The 17,271-nt window shown below is 41.8% G+C and overlaps 1 protein-coding gene across 12 annotated transcripts in view; it reads left to right on the forward strand.

Annotated features, from left to right (window-relative positions):
- Nucleotides 1-17,271, forward strand: part of MCF2L2 (MCF.2 cell line derived transforming sequence-like 2) — a 133,488-nt gene that overhangs the window by 38,612 nt on the left and 77,605 nt on the right. For 11 of the 12 annotated variants that reach the window (XR_004308301.1, XM_032446475.1, XM_015871536.2 and 8 more), the window contains 5 exons: nt 6,365-6,479; nt 12,105-12,195; nt 13,351-13,470; nt 15,215-15,331; nt 16,360-16,509. Coding sequence is in view for 11 of the 12 variants with exons in the window: in XM_032446475.1 (XP_032302366.1) it covers nt 6,365-6,479; nt 12,105-12,195; nt 13,351-13,470; nt 15,215-15,331; nt 16,360-16,509 (593 nt within the window). In the remaining variant the exon portion in view is untranslated. The remainder of the gene's footprint in view (nt 1-6,364; nt 6,480-12,104; nt 12,196-13,350; nt 13,471-15,214; nt 15,332-16,359; nt 16,510-17,271) is intronic. The other variant, XM_032446472.1, reaches the window with a different exon arrangement.

Raw genomic sequence — 17,271 nt, forward strand, 5'->3', positions numbered from 1 at the left:
TCTTGTAGTCTTGAAACTTATTCTCAAACTCTTTTATCAAAACAGAAAGCACAACTGAGTATTCTTCACTGTTCAGAGCACCGTGTTTAGCCAGTATATCAAAATGCATGCAGTCATTTGCCATCACTTGACTCAGCACAGCATTGCCCTCCCCATGCTCTGGTTTAAGTCAACACAGCATTAGTAGCACACTGATGGTTTGCTTGTGGCTGAGTAACAAGTGCATGCCTGGGGCCACTAAGGAAGAGCCACCACCTTTATAGTTTATAGCCTGGGGCTGGGAGCAGCTGTATTGCCAGCTGTGCCAGGCTGTGGGTTGGGCATCTCTGCTGTAGAGGACGGTAACTTGGTATTATTTTGAAGTGTGCAGATCCCACAGCAAGGTCATAGAAGCAATAGGTGCTCAGGAAAACTGGGAGTGCCTTCTGCTTTATGCTGGTTGCTTAACTGCAAAAATGACTGAGGGGGAGATGAGAATTTCCTAATGTGGGGGCTGTTGTCAAATTTGAAACCAGTTATCACAAAGAACTTTGTCAGGAATGCCATTCAAATCCCTTTTGTTAGTGCTAAACTGGCTGCAAAATATTCTAAATACAAGGAAGGAAGCAGGAAAATCCAATTATTGTTCAACTCCTTTTTGGGCTCAATATTAGCTTCAGCTGGGTCACAACTGGGCTATTTTTCTACTCTTTTTAAGCATGAAAACACTTATCCCTCAGATCCATCTGTCTAATGATAATGTGAATCACTAGTTGACTTTTACAGATTTTTTTTTCTAGCTGATGTTTTTGGTTAATATCAACTTCTTCTTAACAGCTGGCAGATGAGGTCAGAGTTAATGAAATCGTGATATTCCTGTGCAAAAAAGCAGGGAAGAGAGTAGAATGATTTAAAGCAAAGCCTCTTTGATTTCTCTATACGTGACTCATTAGAAACACTTTCCTCAACTACTGCTGTGTAAAAACTTCTCAGAATAGGATCTGGCTCTCTTGTCATCAAGCAGTTGATGGGAATTAATGCAGCTAGCTAATAAACCTGATGTTTGATTATGTCATCATCTAGTTATAGTGAATGTATTGGACACTGACAGCCTTCTGCGTGTCCTGGTCCTTCAGCTACCAGAGTAATATCTTGGTTAATACTGTACTGTTCTTGACAAGAAAAGGGAAACGCTCCCAGGCCTTCTTTGCAGGACTGCCATGGTTGTGAGAAAGGCTGTAGTGCAGTGTGACAAGGGCCTTTATCAAGTAGCTCTACTTCAGTCACTCCATCTGCTGATCTAGCCTTGCTTAGTTTCTGAGATCTAGTGAGAGTGCTGGCTCTTGTGGTTAAATTCCAGTTTTGAAACCACTGCTGCCTCTTTCCTTTCCTTGGAAACTGATCTCTCAATTATGGGATTACAGCTGTGACAACATAGGAGTGCTTTGCACGTATAAACAGCAATGTTTGTGTTATTGTAGCTGGTAAGGGTAGTAGCTGGGTAGTACTAAGTCATTCTTTTCCTATCCTAAACCAGTTTTTACTGAAGAATGGGGACCCTCTGGTAAACTACTCTTCCTGTCCTGCTAATAGACTAATAACCCACTCTACTAACCTGCTCTTCTGAACTAATATCAACCTTCTTTTCATCTGCAGCTTCGCAGCCTGTTCTTATCTCTAATCACTCTGTCAAAGAGTCTGATCTGTCAGTTGCAGCAAAATGGATCATGTTGCTAAATCACAAATTTATTAGACAAGCCGTCATGAAATGTGTTAGCAGATATTCATTTTCTTTTTGTTCTGCTCCTCCGAAATCGATGCACTCCAGCAGATTGGTAACTGACTCTGAAGCCAGTTTATTTCCAAAGCCTGGAGGGCATTTGGCCATCTGCTTCCTGCTTGAACTGAGCTTTTAGGAAAACCCGGCCTGACCCTGCAGAAAGGACTGTTCAAAGCTTGTCTGAAATTCTAAATCCAGGAAGTTCAACTTCAGTGAGAAATTCAGCATTCACAAGCAAAAAAAAACCAAAACCAACAAAAGCTGTTCCAGAGTATGGAAAAAGCAAACTTGACCTAGGCAGAGAAAATTCAGCCAAGACATGACTGAACCCTTCATCTATCTGACCACAAGATGAATTGTACTCAGCTCTGCTATGACTAAGGGAGCTTTCTGCATGGGGGCGAACAGAAGTAATTTGCCTGCATGTCAGCAAAAACTAAAAGGAAATCTTGCTATGCTAACAGATGAGTTGGTGTCTGTGGCAGGCTGGGGAGGTGTGCAGTGCAGCCAGACTTTTGGGACTCCTCCTGCTGATAGCCTGTACTATTTCTATTTATTTATTTATTTTCCATTTTGTTTTATTTTCCCAAGGGATTCAGAATACTTGGCCATATCTGCTTAGAAATTACGAGTCTAGCTGTTACTGTTACAAAAAGAGCTTCTTGCTGTGGAATGGGACTTGAATATATCCCATAAGCATCTAAACCATTCCTCTGCTTGGTGCCTGTTTGGAAATCATAGGTGAAACAGAAATGGGAGGGGGGGGTGTTTGACTTCCTAGGACCCCAACTGTGTCCAGGAATTTAGCCTGTAATTATAACTGCTTGTTGCTATTACATCTGTCATCCTAACATGCAACTCCAGCTGTGTGAGCTCTCAGAATGCAGCACACACACCTCATTTGTCAATCACACCCTTCATACTGCTAAGAAAAAATTAAACTTCATTTGCTGCCATGTCCTATTATCCCTAATGCATATTCTTCCTCTAAAATGCTCCCACTTATTTATTGCTGCAGCTCAATTCTGGCCTCACCTTCACTGTAATAGCTAACCAGGATGCACTGGCTCTTGGAAGGACTGTTACTGCGTCCTTTGATTTATGAATTTGTCTTAAGAACTTGAAAAATATCTAATAGGAGCAACTGGGGCTCTGTGCTGTGTACCTGGGCTCTGGACTCCATGCCTTGCACTCCCTTGATTCAATTTACGTGCCATCTCTCCTACTTGTTTCTTCCTTCCACACTTGCTGTGTTCTTCTGTCCTGTCAACCAGGTGTCCTGTCTCTTTGCCCCTAAGCCACAAGAGAAGAGGAAGAACACTGAGCAAGCTGGGGAAGAACATAAGGAAAGTGCTCGGGAAAAAGAAAGAAAGGATGCTGTCATTCTGAGTGGCACACCAGATGGCAGTCAAGCTGACTGTAATCCTTTTCACTCTAGTCTTGCCTTTTTCTAGGCAGCTTTGCCTCCTGCTCATTCAGCTCCTGCTGATGTTGTCTGCTTCAAAGCCAGGAATAGGAACCAGTGGCCTTTAATACTTTGAATTTGGATTGGATGTGAGGCAGGATTCTGGCTATCTGCAAAGGCAGAGAGCAAAAAGAAGCTGAACATCTTGAGGGAGATCTATGAATTGACGAGTGGCAGCATGTATTGTGCTCAGGAGATAGGTGAGTCTTTACTGGCAAAACTATGGGGGCAGCTCTGACAGCAGCCTGGATGTAATTGTGAGCACCCAGTGTCATCAGGGCAGGGTCAGGAGGGAGCCTGGTGTGAGTTCTGCCAAAGGATGGCCCCGAGCCTCCCCTCCCTTCCTGACAGCTGAACCTCCAGCTCTGGTTGCTGCTGTTTGCAAGGGTGCCCTTCACTATCACCATGTCCTCTGCCCTTGGCCTGCAGTCAGTGTCTGGGGCTGCCAGGTGCTGGAGGAGGCTGAGTGCTCCGAGAGAGCTACAGGGTGGCATCTGACGGCGCTTGGAGGAGCTGCACGTTGGTGAGGCCTGTGCAGTGCCTGAAGACTGCTGTCAGGCCCAGCTGTGCCGATAGCTCTTTTTTCAGTGTCTATTTCTCCTCTGACTGCACCAAACTCAAGCTGTTATAGCCTGCTCCTCCCGTGCAGCACATCAGCTCAGCTCATGCCTCACATTGCTTTGGCTTTTTGTCAATCTCCATTGCCCCTGGCAGTGCTTGGCCCCTTATTTTGCTGCTGAATGGAGCGGACTTGCCCTGGCTAGCCATAGTGTAACTGCTCGGCTTTGTGCTCAGTTCATGTCTCATTCTGCTCAGTGCTTCTTTTCAGTCTCCCTCCTTCTGCCTTTACTTTCTACTTCAAATACCTTTTTCTTGTTCTGAGAAGAGTTTTTCATTTGCTTTTCAGTGGACCTGTTGTAGCCTGTTCTATTCTTGGCTGCCTTAGTAATGAATTGTAAAATTTTCGGTCAGCAGTTAGGGTTTTTTTTCCCCCCTTTAGTGATGCATAGAAGTATGGGTTTTAGACACAATCCTGGCAAGAACAATGAGTCCATACAGAGTCTTTCAACCAAATTCCATGTGCTCAGTCCTAATGGCTGTGGGACTCACTGAAGACTGTCCCTGCTGGTTTTTAGTGTGTCTCCTGCTGAAGCACTGAAGAGCTGTCAGTAGTATTTGAAGGATGGGAAGAAATCTTTTGACAGCTCTCTACAACACAGGAGTAATGATGGCTCAGGGAAAAAGAAGGGGCTGCAGCTGCCAGTTCACCTTCTACAGAGATTTGCACGCTGCAGCAAACTTGGTTTGGTGTCAAGGAAAAAGGAAATGGCACGGAACTCTTCTCATTGAGAAGAGAGCATTTTAGATGCCCTTAATGTATAAGTAGCTTCTACTTTATGTCTATAACTGGATATGGATTGCTTTCCCTACCAATGCTTCGGATTTAGATGTGAGTGACCTGTTCCTAATATTCACATTATGACTTGGCACCCAACACTTTGGGTATCCCTGCTTTTTCTCTGTATAGTATTTAAGAATTTTCCATGACAAATCCTCCCTCAAACTTCACTCTGATTCAGTAGTATGACAGGAACTGAGAGCTTCCTTTCTTTATTAGAATACAGCTATATTAAAGAACTTTTTGAGCATTATTCTGTTTTGGTTGCAGCAGAAGCTGATACCTTCACTTAAGAGAATGAGATGGGGACCCAAGAGCTGTTAAGGTTGTGTTGCCCTGTCAGAGGTGAGATGCTGCAGCCTTTTAGTTAAATGCTCAGGCAGCCTTCAGTTCACACCCATTCTGCAGATGGCTTATTATAGGAGAAGACCCTGAGACAAAAATACACACCCACATACTTAGTATGTCTCATCAATCTGCCTTGTCTAATTCAGCAGAAAGTGGCTAGAGGAACTCAGGACTGAAAGTGGGTGTAAGAGAACAAGATAAAAGGGACGTATAGGGCACCTGAATCATAGAATAGCTTGAGTTGGGAGAACCTTTAAACTCCATATAGTTCAGCTCCTCTGCGTCTACAGCTCCATCAGGTGCTCAGAGCCCAATCCAGCCTGACCTTGGGTGTCTCCAGGGATGGAGCATCACCTCCTCTCTGGGTAGTGTCATATGTGCCAGGTGAAAATTGTAGTTTATACAGATAGAGAGTATGACTGCAGGTAAACAAAACTATCAGGTGCTTGAAGGAGATAATCTAGGGGGACCTTTATTTTGTACTCCAGATTCAACTATTTTTGCTTTAGCCTTGAATATTACAGGTTATTACATTTCCACATTTTAAGAAAAAATTCCCATTTCTGAAATACACGAGTAGCAAAGCACGGTGCTCAGGAACCATGTATTAAATACCACGGAGTGCACTGCACTGCAAGAGTCAGAACAGCCACGCATCCTGCTTAACATTTCTGGTTCTTACTGTTCATGCCCAGAAGGTGTCAGTAAGTATCTGTACCAAACCTGGCTGTGTGCTGGCTGGAAGTCCTGATCTCTTGGCTGCCGCAAATGGTCTGACTTAGGGTGATTTAACGTAACTGAATCATTTTCAGTTGTAACTGAAGTAATATTTGACTTTCAGAGAGAAAAAGGGTGTCAAAAAGCAGTGATCTGGCAAGGTAATACTTCACAAGAAGTCAAGGAGGAAAAGAGTTTCTTTGTTCAGAATTTTAGGGAGATTTTCTCAGACTGAATGAGAAAAGCTGTTTTATAATAAAGGAAGAAGCTGGTTTGGCTGTCCAACAGTGGCAGAATTGAGCTAGTTCCATTAAATGAACAGGAGCAGGATCCATAACTAATATAAAGCTGAGGAGCATGACAGAGGATACACTTTCTAGTTGTAGTACGAAGTAGGAAGGCCATAGAATTATAGAAGGTTTGAGTTGGAGAGGACCTAAAAGATGGTCTAGTTCCAACCCCTCTGCCATGGGCAGGGACACCTTCACCAGATCAGATTGCTCAGAGCCTCATCTGGCCTGGCCTTAAACACTTCCAGGTGATCATTAGAACTCCTTTATCTCATGTATACAGGACTTGGATGTTTTCTGAGTGAGAGATGTGCCAGTATTTACTGACTAGTCTGTCCCAAGGTATAAAGTTGTTCTTTAATCTATTTACATTCTTCCTTTTGCAGGAGGAAGAGGGAAGGATGGAGCACCAATTATTACCTTCCCAGAGTTTGCAGGATTCAGTGAAATACCTGATGAGGATTTTCTCAATGTGGTCACGTACCTAACCAGCATCCCCAGGTAATGCTAAGCATAAATGTCTGTTTATTTTAAAGAGATCTTTGCTTCTTCAGTGGCTTCTTTTCATGGTGCTACCAGTATGTACCAGTAACTCTGCATCCAGCCAGCCAGTGCGATACAAAAGTATTGTGTGCAAAAAGCCCCAGGAACCACTTACAACAATTACATGGGAAAGGAATCTTCACACAATACAGGTTTTCTATTCAGGGCTTTAACTGGGTGAAAGGGATGCAAAGATCGGAAAGGTAGCCTTGAATGTAGCAGGTCAAAAGGGGGGCTATTTGAGGTAACTCCTGGGGGCACAAACTGTAACAAGTGAAGGGTTGCGTTTGGAAAGAGCTGAACAACGTATTACTTATTTCTTCTGGAGTGTATCTGTGTGAGGACGGTGCAGAGTCGTTATTCAAGCAACAGGCATTACTGAAAGGCAAAGTAATATAATGTTAACCTATCTTATGTCTCTGCCAATCAAAGAAGAGGAGATTTCTTGACACTGCCCAAGGAATATAACAAGCTCTGACTGGGCAGATTGGCTTTGCTTGAGCAATTATTAATACAGAATGTTGGTGAAAATGTATTTGGTGAGAATCCCTCTCCCTCTGCCCCAGCAAAGGGAAGTGCAAAGTTGGGTTTTGTTTTGCTTTGCTTTGTTTTGTTTCTTTGTATAAACATACAGTTTATTTTATGACAGCCTACAAGCCAGGGCTTGGAATTGCATAGGATGTATAGGCAGATGAGCGAAGTTAACAGCACAGACATTGTGCTCTGAGCTTACCAAATGTCATACAGGCAGGGCTCCAGAAGCTGGGAAATCTTGTTAGGAATGAGAATCTGTGACCTTGTCATTGGCTGGCTTAGGGACATGTCAAGCAAGCTGAGAGCTGTGTGTGGGTTGTGTTCTTGGGAGCAGACACATTGAATGCCTTATCACATTGAAAGAATGAAAAATAGTAGAGATACTGCTCTCATGGAACAACTACCAGCGAGTCACTGAAGCAAGGTGGGAACGAGAGGTGGGTGCCTTGTTGACAGGATACTGGCAGCACCTTGTGCTTTCTGGTGCTTTGTTTACTGGGAGACTGCTCTACTGGGACATTTTCTTTGCTGTTTGCCTGCAGCTGGGCAAGTGATGTAAAACAAACTCACTTCTACTACTCTGAGGAAACAGGCTAAGGCAGGGTTGCTGAATTACTTTTTGTTTATCTAAAAAGAGAGCTTAATAGTTTTTCAGTCCCCTGATCCTGTCTCTGGACCACGGCTGTTTGTGCTAGTTAGAAGCACAGCAGGGATTTATTATTTCCTGTGGTCTCATGTATAAAGGCGCTTAGAGGATGATGAGGGGAAAACGTGCCTCCTTCAAGTTTAGGTAAGAAGTTTTCCAGCTCCACCTATTTGTATTCCTCATATGGAGTTGCCAAAGCAAGCTGAGAGAAACCACACGCTGTGAGTTTAACAGCTTCATTGTTTCACTGAACTCTGTAGGTCCTTTGTTCTACTGGGAGAAATTCTTTTATTTCTTCACTAGCTTTATAATTGGACAACCAGCTTCAGGGGTTAATAAAGCAGCAGTAGTAGCTAGTTTGCTGATTCTTTGTGTTTGATATGCTAGGGTGATTCCCAGAAATGTCTTACGTTGGGGAAGTAGCACGTTACATTGTCAGCCTGATGGACAGAAATACTTCGTGCTTCCTCAGCTGCTTCACCTGGTGAACACCAGAGCAATGAGCAATGAATGAATTAATTCTTAAGACTTAATTGGTCATGAGAACTACAGTACACCATTTTTAGAGATGATAAGTTAGGCATAGGTAGTATCTTACACTACAGACAAGCTCACAAGAACTTGTGTCGAGTAAGTGACTACCAGTTTGATTTAAATTACCTGTTCAAAGTCAGTGACCGGCTGGAATGTGAACCTGCCTTTTCTGTATAACAGCACATTGATTTGACTCTTAGATTCAATCAGAGATCACACCATCAGGATAGAGGATATGGTCATGAATCAGGTAGGGTGAAGTATCATTTGAAAAGCAGTTCCCCTAGTTTAGAATAGAAAATGGTTCCATGTTCATAGCTCAATGAGCCAGAGAAGATTCGTTGTTCAGATAAAGTCTATGGTCACAAATAGCATCATTCAATGAGTTAGTAACTTTCTAAGTCTCTCTGGAATGTCTGGTCTTCTAAGCCTATATGACAAAACATTAAAAAGATTAAGGTGGATAGCAGGTGTTGTTATTTGGATGCACAGGCATTATCTTGTCTTTGAAGCTGCTGAGTAAATTTGCTTTTTCAGCCAAGGCATAATGCAGTATTTTGGGAGGGGCTGTATGCAAACATAGTATTTCTAGGCTTTAAAATGTGAACTGCTTTCAAGGATGGCAGATTGGTCCAGTGAGACTTTTGTAATCTTATTAATTTTCCCTCTACTTTAAGACCTGGTTACAAGAGTGCCCCACAGAATGGGCCTATGCACACACACGCATAAACATTGGATAGTATGGTATGTACAAATACACGACTATCTATGTGGGTGCTTACTTGCTAGCCATGTATTACAGTACCAACACTGAGAAATCATTGTGTTTTTAGGCAAACTGCCTTTCTCTGGATACATGTGTGAGTGGGGTCTCAGCTGTACATCAGCTTGCGCTGATGCTGCCATTTTGGCAAAGCTTTGTCCCACAGCTACTTGCTTACGTGCATCCCTTAGTGCTAAATGACATTCAGACCTTGGTGTGGCCTTTCTTTTTGGCATGCTGACCGAAACAGGATCACTTGCTGACACTCCCTGTTTCCCTGGCTAAACTTAGGTCCTAAATCAACCCTGTCTACTCAAAACATATGAATACCACTGGCCTAGCTCAGTGAAGATAGTTGATACCATCCTGAACATCAAGATAAATTGCAGGGAATAGCTCTGTGGAAGGCTGAGGTCTATCTGTGTGCCAGGTTTTCAGGCCCATTTTCACAGATTTTTTTGTGTTTGGAGGTACATCCCTTGTCAGGACCTTCTTTGTGTTGCATCAGCCACCTGCAGCAATTGGGATTTACAACGTACAGCCTGCCGGAATGATCCTGGGTGATGTAGATAACCCCTTGTTTCTCCTGTGAGCTGATCTCCTTTAGATCAAGTGATCTTTGCAGTTTGCACCCAAGTTATAGTTGTGCTTTCCTTAGCTCTTTCCTTGTATTTAAATCCAAGAATAAAGCCAGTATATCAGTATCTATTTCATCTTCTGTTTCCTTGGCCTGTCTCTTTAACTGACCCGCAGTGCTGTGTGATTCGCAGTGGCAACTGGTGAGCAGTGCTTCTATTCCCATATGTTCATTATTCCCAGCCCTCCCCCATGACTGTTCTTGCCAAGCCATATTTCATGAGAAAATTCCTTTCCTGCTTCTCTTGTATTTTCTTGCCTGTATCTATATTTCATAAGCTCTTATTGCCATTATCTATGTAGTTCATTTTTGTTATTGTAACTGATGCCTGGATGCTTTTGTGCTGTTACAAATCCCTGTGGCAGAAGAACATAGAAAAAAATGAACTGCTCGATCATGGGAGGGTACTTGAGAAAAGACAGACGTCTCTCTTCTGAGTGATTTATTCTCCACATGTTCAAGGGACTGTTACAAATGGAAACTTAGGAGTCAGTTATGAGACAGTTATGAGGCAAGTTTTACTTGGCACAAACACTTCTGTGTTTGTTTAAATCACAGTTGTTGCCTTTGGCAGATGCTGTCTTGTCAGTTACTTCCTTTGCAGTTTGCTTACCAAGGTGTGATTGTAAGGGTCTGATCCTGAATTATTCCAGGCCTGCAGCCCTCTGTGTGCAAACATTCCTTTCAGAAAGCCCTTAGTCTCAAACCAGGCAGATGGGCAAAATAGTGCAATTCAGGCAGCTAGTGCGAGTTGGTGCTTATGGACAGAGTTACTTGTGGCTTACCTACCTCATGAATAATACAGCTTTTTCTTGTACTTATTAATATGCTATTAGCTGAATAATACTTTTCTTTAGACCAACATCAGCATTTTGTTATCTTCAGCTAAATATGCCTATTCTGTTGGTCATTTTGCTGTAAATCACTGGCTTTAATGGAATTGCCTCAGGTTTTAGCCTGGCTCATATATCCAATTACTGTCTGAGAGATATCCAGCAGTTGCAAATTGATTCTGTGTGTCTTCACAGCTCAGACATAATTAGAAGCTGGTTACAATAACACATTCTCTTTTGCTTTAAAGTAGAGGTCATATTTTGGTGATCCATTTGATTCATTTGAAATCATCCTCCTATGTTCCTGTTTTCCTCACTCTGACATGGTCCTCAAAGACCGGCTTGGCAGCTTCATTATCTGTCCTCTGTGTAAAGAGCTGCATATTGCTCTGCTTAAGAGGAAAGGTCATCTATTGTCTTTGAATTTTATATTTCCCAGAGGAATTCTGTGGAAAAAAATATCAGTGTGAACTTCTGTGAATGTTTGTAGTGCTGGTAAGAACCACTGGGAGCACTTGCATGGCAGCCCAGACTTGCACAGAACTTTTGCTTCTTGGCTGCTGATTTTGATCCTCAGAGCTGCAGCAGCTCTGTTGTTATTGGTGATGGTCTTCAGTGGATTATTGACATGAGTTTGCACAAAATAACCCAATAAAATGGTGTTCCTGGTATGTAGCTTGTATGTGTGATGGAAAAAGGATAAAGGAAATGCTTTATACAACTGATCTTGACCCTACTCCATAATTAGGTATTTAATCGTAGCGTGTCTTCTGATTACAGCAATGCTTAAACTTGTTGCCTGCCTCTCTCTTGCACAGAGAAGATTGTTATAAGGAAGTTCCTGGACATTTTTCTTAGTGTTTTTGTCAGTTCTCAGGATTTCACTCCAACTCTGAGAACTGCTGGAAAGCAGAGAGGAGCACCCCTGAAGGCAGCACACCACAGTGGGATTTCTGAGAGAGGGGGAAGGGGATATTGTTGAGGTTTACACAGATAGGATGGAGCATCAAATCAGTGCCTCACAGAGCCTCCTTGAAAAGTCCTGAGGAGGAGCAGTGATTTATTTTAGTCAATGCATTAAAATGATACTTGTAACCTTAGAGCCAGTCTGTAGGTGGGTAAGATATAAAACTTTAAATCCTGCTTCGTCCACCAAAGCACCTGGAGCATTGTGTGCCAAGGCAAGGTGCTGGCTGTGGGGCTATGCTGACACCATGGAGCTGAGTGCCTCTGTCAGATGTCGGCACACTTAGAGAATGAAGGCTGGTGGTGGGATAAATTAATTTGGAGAGAAAGCAAGAGCTGAGATTTTTGCCTTCAGTATAGCACAGTGTAATTTGTGATCCTGAACTATTCTTATCATTTAGGCTTGGCAGCAAAGGAGATAGCAGCTGAGAGATTTAGCGAATAAAATATTCATGGTTTGTGTAAGCTGCTAGCATGACGCTGGGAAGAGAAAAAATTGTCTGGCTTCTGTGTGTGTGAATTTCTGCTGAATATTGTCTCCACTGTACACTGCTTTTTTGTAATGGACTTGGAGGGTGATCCAACAGACGCTGAATCTTACTGCAGTACATTTCATTGGAATGGGAGTATCTTCATGTAACCTAACATATTTATTTCTTCTGTCGTGCAGTCTGGAGGCTGCCAGCATTGGATTCATCATCATCATAGACAGACGACGAGACAAATGGAGCGCAGTCAAGGCATCCCTGACACGGATAGCAGTAAGTGCCTGTCTTTGCTATTTATCCTCTAGAAATTCAGATTATCTGCTGAACCTTCAGGTCAGGATAAACTCCCATGTGCTCATTTTTAGTTCCTTTTTTTTTGGCTGTGGATGCAGATTTGCTCCAGCCCCAAAGCTCCTGAGTTTTAAATAGGAGAGGGAGGAAGCTGCTGTAACAGAAAACACAGCCTTGTTTACTGCTGAGTTAGTACAAATTCCATGTGCTGGATTGACTGCAGTATGAATTCTAGTAATTTGAAGCTGTTTCCAGAAGAGTCTGACAGAGGAGCCCTTCTGTGCATTGTGAGGAGTGATTATGTGGCCTGCTTGTGAAGAAAGCAGACCCCAGTAGATCTGTGTTTGTGTGGTAGTAAGTGATCTGTTAGAAACTATCAATAGCTTGTTATATCTCATTTGTGAAAGCAAGTTCAGACACTGTTTTTCAGTATTAATAAAAACAGCTGTTCTAAAACATCTATTATCTGGAACATGTACTGTGTGGGGCACAAGTGCTTTAGACACAGAGGCTCAGGATGAAAAGATGACCATTCTTTTTTAGCTGCCCTCTTCTTGTTCTTTTTTTATGCTTGGTGAGCTTAGAGGAGGAGTGTGTGGGAGCCGTAGGCTAGATGTGAAGGCAGGGCCATGTCTGATGTTGAATGTTTGTGTGTGGGAGAAACATGTGAGGTTAGAAATATTAAAAATCCTCTTCAGAGTGAGTAGATAAATCAGTCTGGGGAATTTGTGCCAAGTCCAACATGGGCAGCCATTCTTTGTAAGTAGTCAATTTTACCCTCTACTGGCTGAATCAGAACATAGAAGAGGCAACCCTTGGTGTAGCAGTGCAAAGGAGGCTTATTGTGCTTCAGATATGTGTGCACCAGTGAAGAAACTTCAGAGCTCTGTGCCAGATCCCTACCAGAAATCTATATATGACTGGGCAGTAAAATCCCAAGGCCAGTGTTTCTGTTGGCTTTGGAGACTGATGTTGAACATGTGCTGAATGGACCACTTGATATCATTAGCAGCTGGACTGGCCAAGATTCAGTATATCTTCCCCACTTTACTCCCTTAGGAAACACTTGGCTGAAAATTCCCTTGGCGTTTCTTCAAGGCAGAGATTTGCTTTCTAATAATTTTATGTTTCTTACAGGGAGCATTTCCAGGAAACCTACAGCTGGTATTTGTCCTGCGTCCTTCACGCTTTATCCAAAGGGCAATCGCTGACATAGGCATTAAACTCTATCGAGATGACTTTAAAATGAAGGTACCGGTAAGCATGGATTTTTTTGGTCCATGTGTTTGCCTTATCTCTACATCTGCAGTTCTTAGATGTCAGCAATTTCTCATAACCAAATAATTATCATTTGATTGCAAGTGGCAACTGGGGACTGTGATCTTGGATCTGTGTGATATATACAAGGTCCCATAAAGCCTAAACTGAAACCTGAATGAGATCAACAAGCTTTGAGAAGCACGTAGACACATTTACAGCTAGCTCCATTACCTGGATCAGATAAATTGTTTTTCATTTCGTTTCAGTGGTTGAAACATACTGGGAAAGGGCAGAGCCTGTTTGTATGTATAGTAACAGTTTATTTAAATTGTGTTTGTGGAATTTTCTATTATCAGTTGCAGGAATGCCAAAGAGTAAATTACCAGTGGATGCTTTACAGGGTTATAATGGATGTGATCCCATATGAAACATCAGTCTTGCTATAAAATGTGACTCAGTTTACATAGTGACATCTTAACTCAGTAGAGCTGTTCCCCTGATGCAGACGAAGGTAGATCTGCTCACTCCAGTGAAAAACATAGGTTAGCACTTTGCAGCAATATGCTGCAGGTGGATGAGGATGTGGTTTAAAGCAGGCTATAAATCCTGAAAGGGTTTAAGTTTGACATTATTCTATGAGAGCTCTTTTTGGAGCTGTTCCTAGCTGTGTGTTTGCCTGTGGTTTCAAAGTGCTTTATAAATAAACTTGAATGGTGATTGTTAATGATATTTCATCCTGGAACTTACTCACACTGTACTCCACAATGACTTTACTGGAGTGATTTCATATGATTGTTTTGGATTTTAATTGTGGTTTTAAATCATTTTACAAATGGTTCTGTTCCAACCATTGCTATGTTTATCAGTACCTGGGTTTAAAGTTCCTGCACTTCCTGCTTCTACTTTAGTAACAGACAGCAGACTAACAGTACAAAAAGAAACCATGAGCTGTTAAATTATGTTCAGTGATAGCAGTGACTGTAGCTCAGTATGGGTGGCTTTTTGGTGATTAAAAAGCAAATTTCATGTGAAAGTCATGCTTGGTTACAAAACAAAATCTTTTAATTTTATAGCACTTCAGAAAATGTATGTTCCTGTACTAAATAAGGTACAGTGTGTTATCTTAGCAACTGTTATACCAGAGATTGTGCTTCTAGCAATCTATTTGATGACAGTGTTGCATTTCAAATCCTATTTAAAACTGTCACAGTTGAAATAGAGGTTAATAGTAGGCAGGGATTAGGCACTGCAATAAGTGTTAAATATTACTTACCTTTCCCACATGCAGATCAAGATATGGATTTTGGTTGGAATCTTTTTGGACATTCAAAATTTTGAGCTAACTTGGGTATGTCCACATATGTCTTAGAGAGCTGTCTTATAAAAACTAAAGGTTCTCTTGATGGAAGTTTATGTGAGCATTATACATGCTCACATGTATATAACGTATAATGTATACATTATATACATTATACATGCAGCTAAAGCATGGGCTTTTGGCCTAGCAAGGAGCAACGTGATGTCAAATCATGGGGAGTTCAAGAATGGCCATATGCTTTCAAAAGCCAAAATCTAAAGGAAAAAAGCTGTGGCAATTTCATGAACAAATACCTAATGAGAAATTACTGTCAATGGTGGAACTGCACCGTGGTTATGTGTGTTTAAGGCAAACCCAGATCCTAGGAACATGATTGAAGGACTCATTATTTCTCTCTGTCCATTGTGTTTGGATCTGTTTCAGATCATCATGCTAAATTCTGTCTCTGATCTTCATGGCTATATTGATAAATGTCAGCTGACCCGAGAGCTGGGAGGAACCCTGGAGTATGGCCACAGTCAGTGGATACATCACCGAACTGTGAGTGCTGGTGTGGCTCTTACATGTGACTATACCTACAAGTGTCCAGATGGTGAATGTAAAGCAACAATTAAGTGGTAGTTCTGCAGCTGCACTTCAGCCTAGAGTTGGAAAGAGGAGATCCATTACTCAAACAGAGAAAATTCCCCCAAAGTTCATAGTAGAAGCAGTAATTTATGTCTCACTATTGACCTGGACTAAGGCCTACAATGTTATATTGTTATTGCTCAGCTGAGCTTTAGCCTCATCCTTAGCTTTTGAATAATTGATTGGATTCATACGCCTTCAGCTTATGGCTGCATTTTAATATATGCTTTAGCACTATTCAGAATGAAAGGTCAAGACTATCACTTTAATGAGCAATTAAGCCTTCCTCACGTTCACTTTCTTCAGTAAACCCACAACGTTTTGTCAAGATTTAAGTTGGTGCACCCAGGTGATAAAGAAGTGATACTCCAATGAGTATTTTAATTATATTTGTAGTGAGTTCTTATATTACTGTGGTAATAGGGCCAGATGGGATGAAGTGACTAGAATACATCATGTACAGGTAGGTAGGGGAGACATGCACAGTTTAAGAAGTCTACAGGAAGATGGATTGCTGCTGAGTGAACAGTGACTGTATAAATATAAAAGAAAACTTTGGCTTATGTGCTTGTGGTGTCTCTTTAACTTAAATAAAACCTTAATTAAAATCTTTGAACACAACAAAGACTTCCAGCAAGCATGAGGAAAGGATCTGAAGCTCCCGTCTGGGCTTTGAAGCTGATATCCTCTGTGGTTTCATTATGTCTCTTAAGCTGTGGACGTTTCCCATCTGGTTCTTGGGCATGGTAATACTTGTAGTCCTGTGACAAGGTCCTTCAGGGCATGGGATGGATTCAGCCTGTAACTTCTATCACATCTGCTGAAAAAAGGCAACGTAGCCAGCTTTACATGCACTGCAGCACAATGTGTTTGAAGAACTGAACATAGCTAACATGCTAGTGGTAAGTAAGGAGTCTGTGACTGTGCTTCTGCTATTCCAGGCTATTGAAAACTTCGCAATGACAGTGAAAACAACAGCACAGATGCTACAGACCTTTGGAACGGACTTAGCAGAGACTGAACTTCCCAATGATGTGCAGTGTACAGAGGACCTCCTATCTGCACACACTGACCACCATAGCAAGCTGAAGGTAAATGGTGTTTTGTGACAGCTCCGTTTGCATAATATATGATTTTTAATTCAACGAGTTTTATGCCATCATTTGGGATTCCATCATCTGAAAACCACTGAATAGGAGAAGAAAATTGGATTCAGGGAATTAATACAGCTATGGAAAAGGACTCCACAGTTTCAGGAATGATAGAACAGGGAAGTGTCACTGCTGCTATATAGGAGGGTATAATGAGATCACAACTAGAACAGAATGGGCTCCTGATGATGTTTTCTTCAGAGAGGATGAACTCATATTGGAACAGGTGTGGAGAACATCCTTAAGAATAATCCAGGAAGAGATAGTGATCTATTTAGATGATGACTGAAATATTACGGAATGGTTTAAAACCACAAAAAACAGCCTATTGCCTGTTTAGCTTTGCACTCAAAAGACTCAAAAGAAAACGTCATTGCTGTCAATAAGCACCTTAGGTTAAACATTAAAAGGAAATTTATTGTTTTAGGACAAGTACAGAAATGACCATTAGCTTAATTGGGAATGAAGAATGGAGATTCTACCCATAAAAAAACAGTAAGATCCTGGAGATTTCCTCCCATAAACAGCAAGACTTGTTAGCTATTCTGATTCTTTCTAGAGGAAGATAAGAAAATGTCATTATTTACTTCCAGCAGCCACAGACTAATAATTGCCTTCAGAACCCAAGGAATTGCCATGGCTTCTGAAAAGCTTTTACAGCAGTTTTGCTGGGTACCAAAGACTGGTCAGAAGGAGTACTCG

Source organism: Coturnix japonica, chromosome 9 (genome assembly GCF_001577835.2).
Source record: "Coturnix japonica isolate 7356 chromosome 9, Coturnix japonica 2.1, whole genome shotgun sequence".
Classification (NCBI taxonomy): domain Eukaryota; kingdom Metazoa; phylum Chordata; class Aves; order Galliformes; family Phasianidae; genus Coturnix; species Coturnix japonica.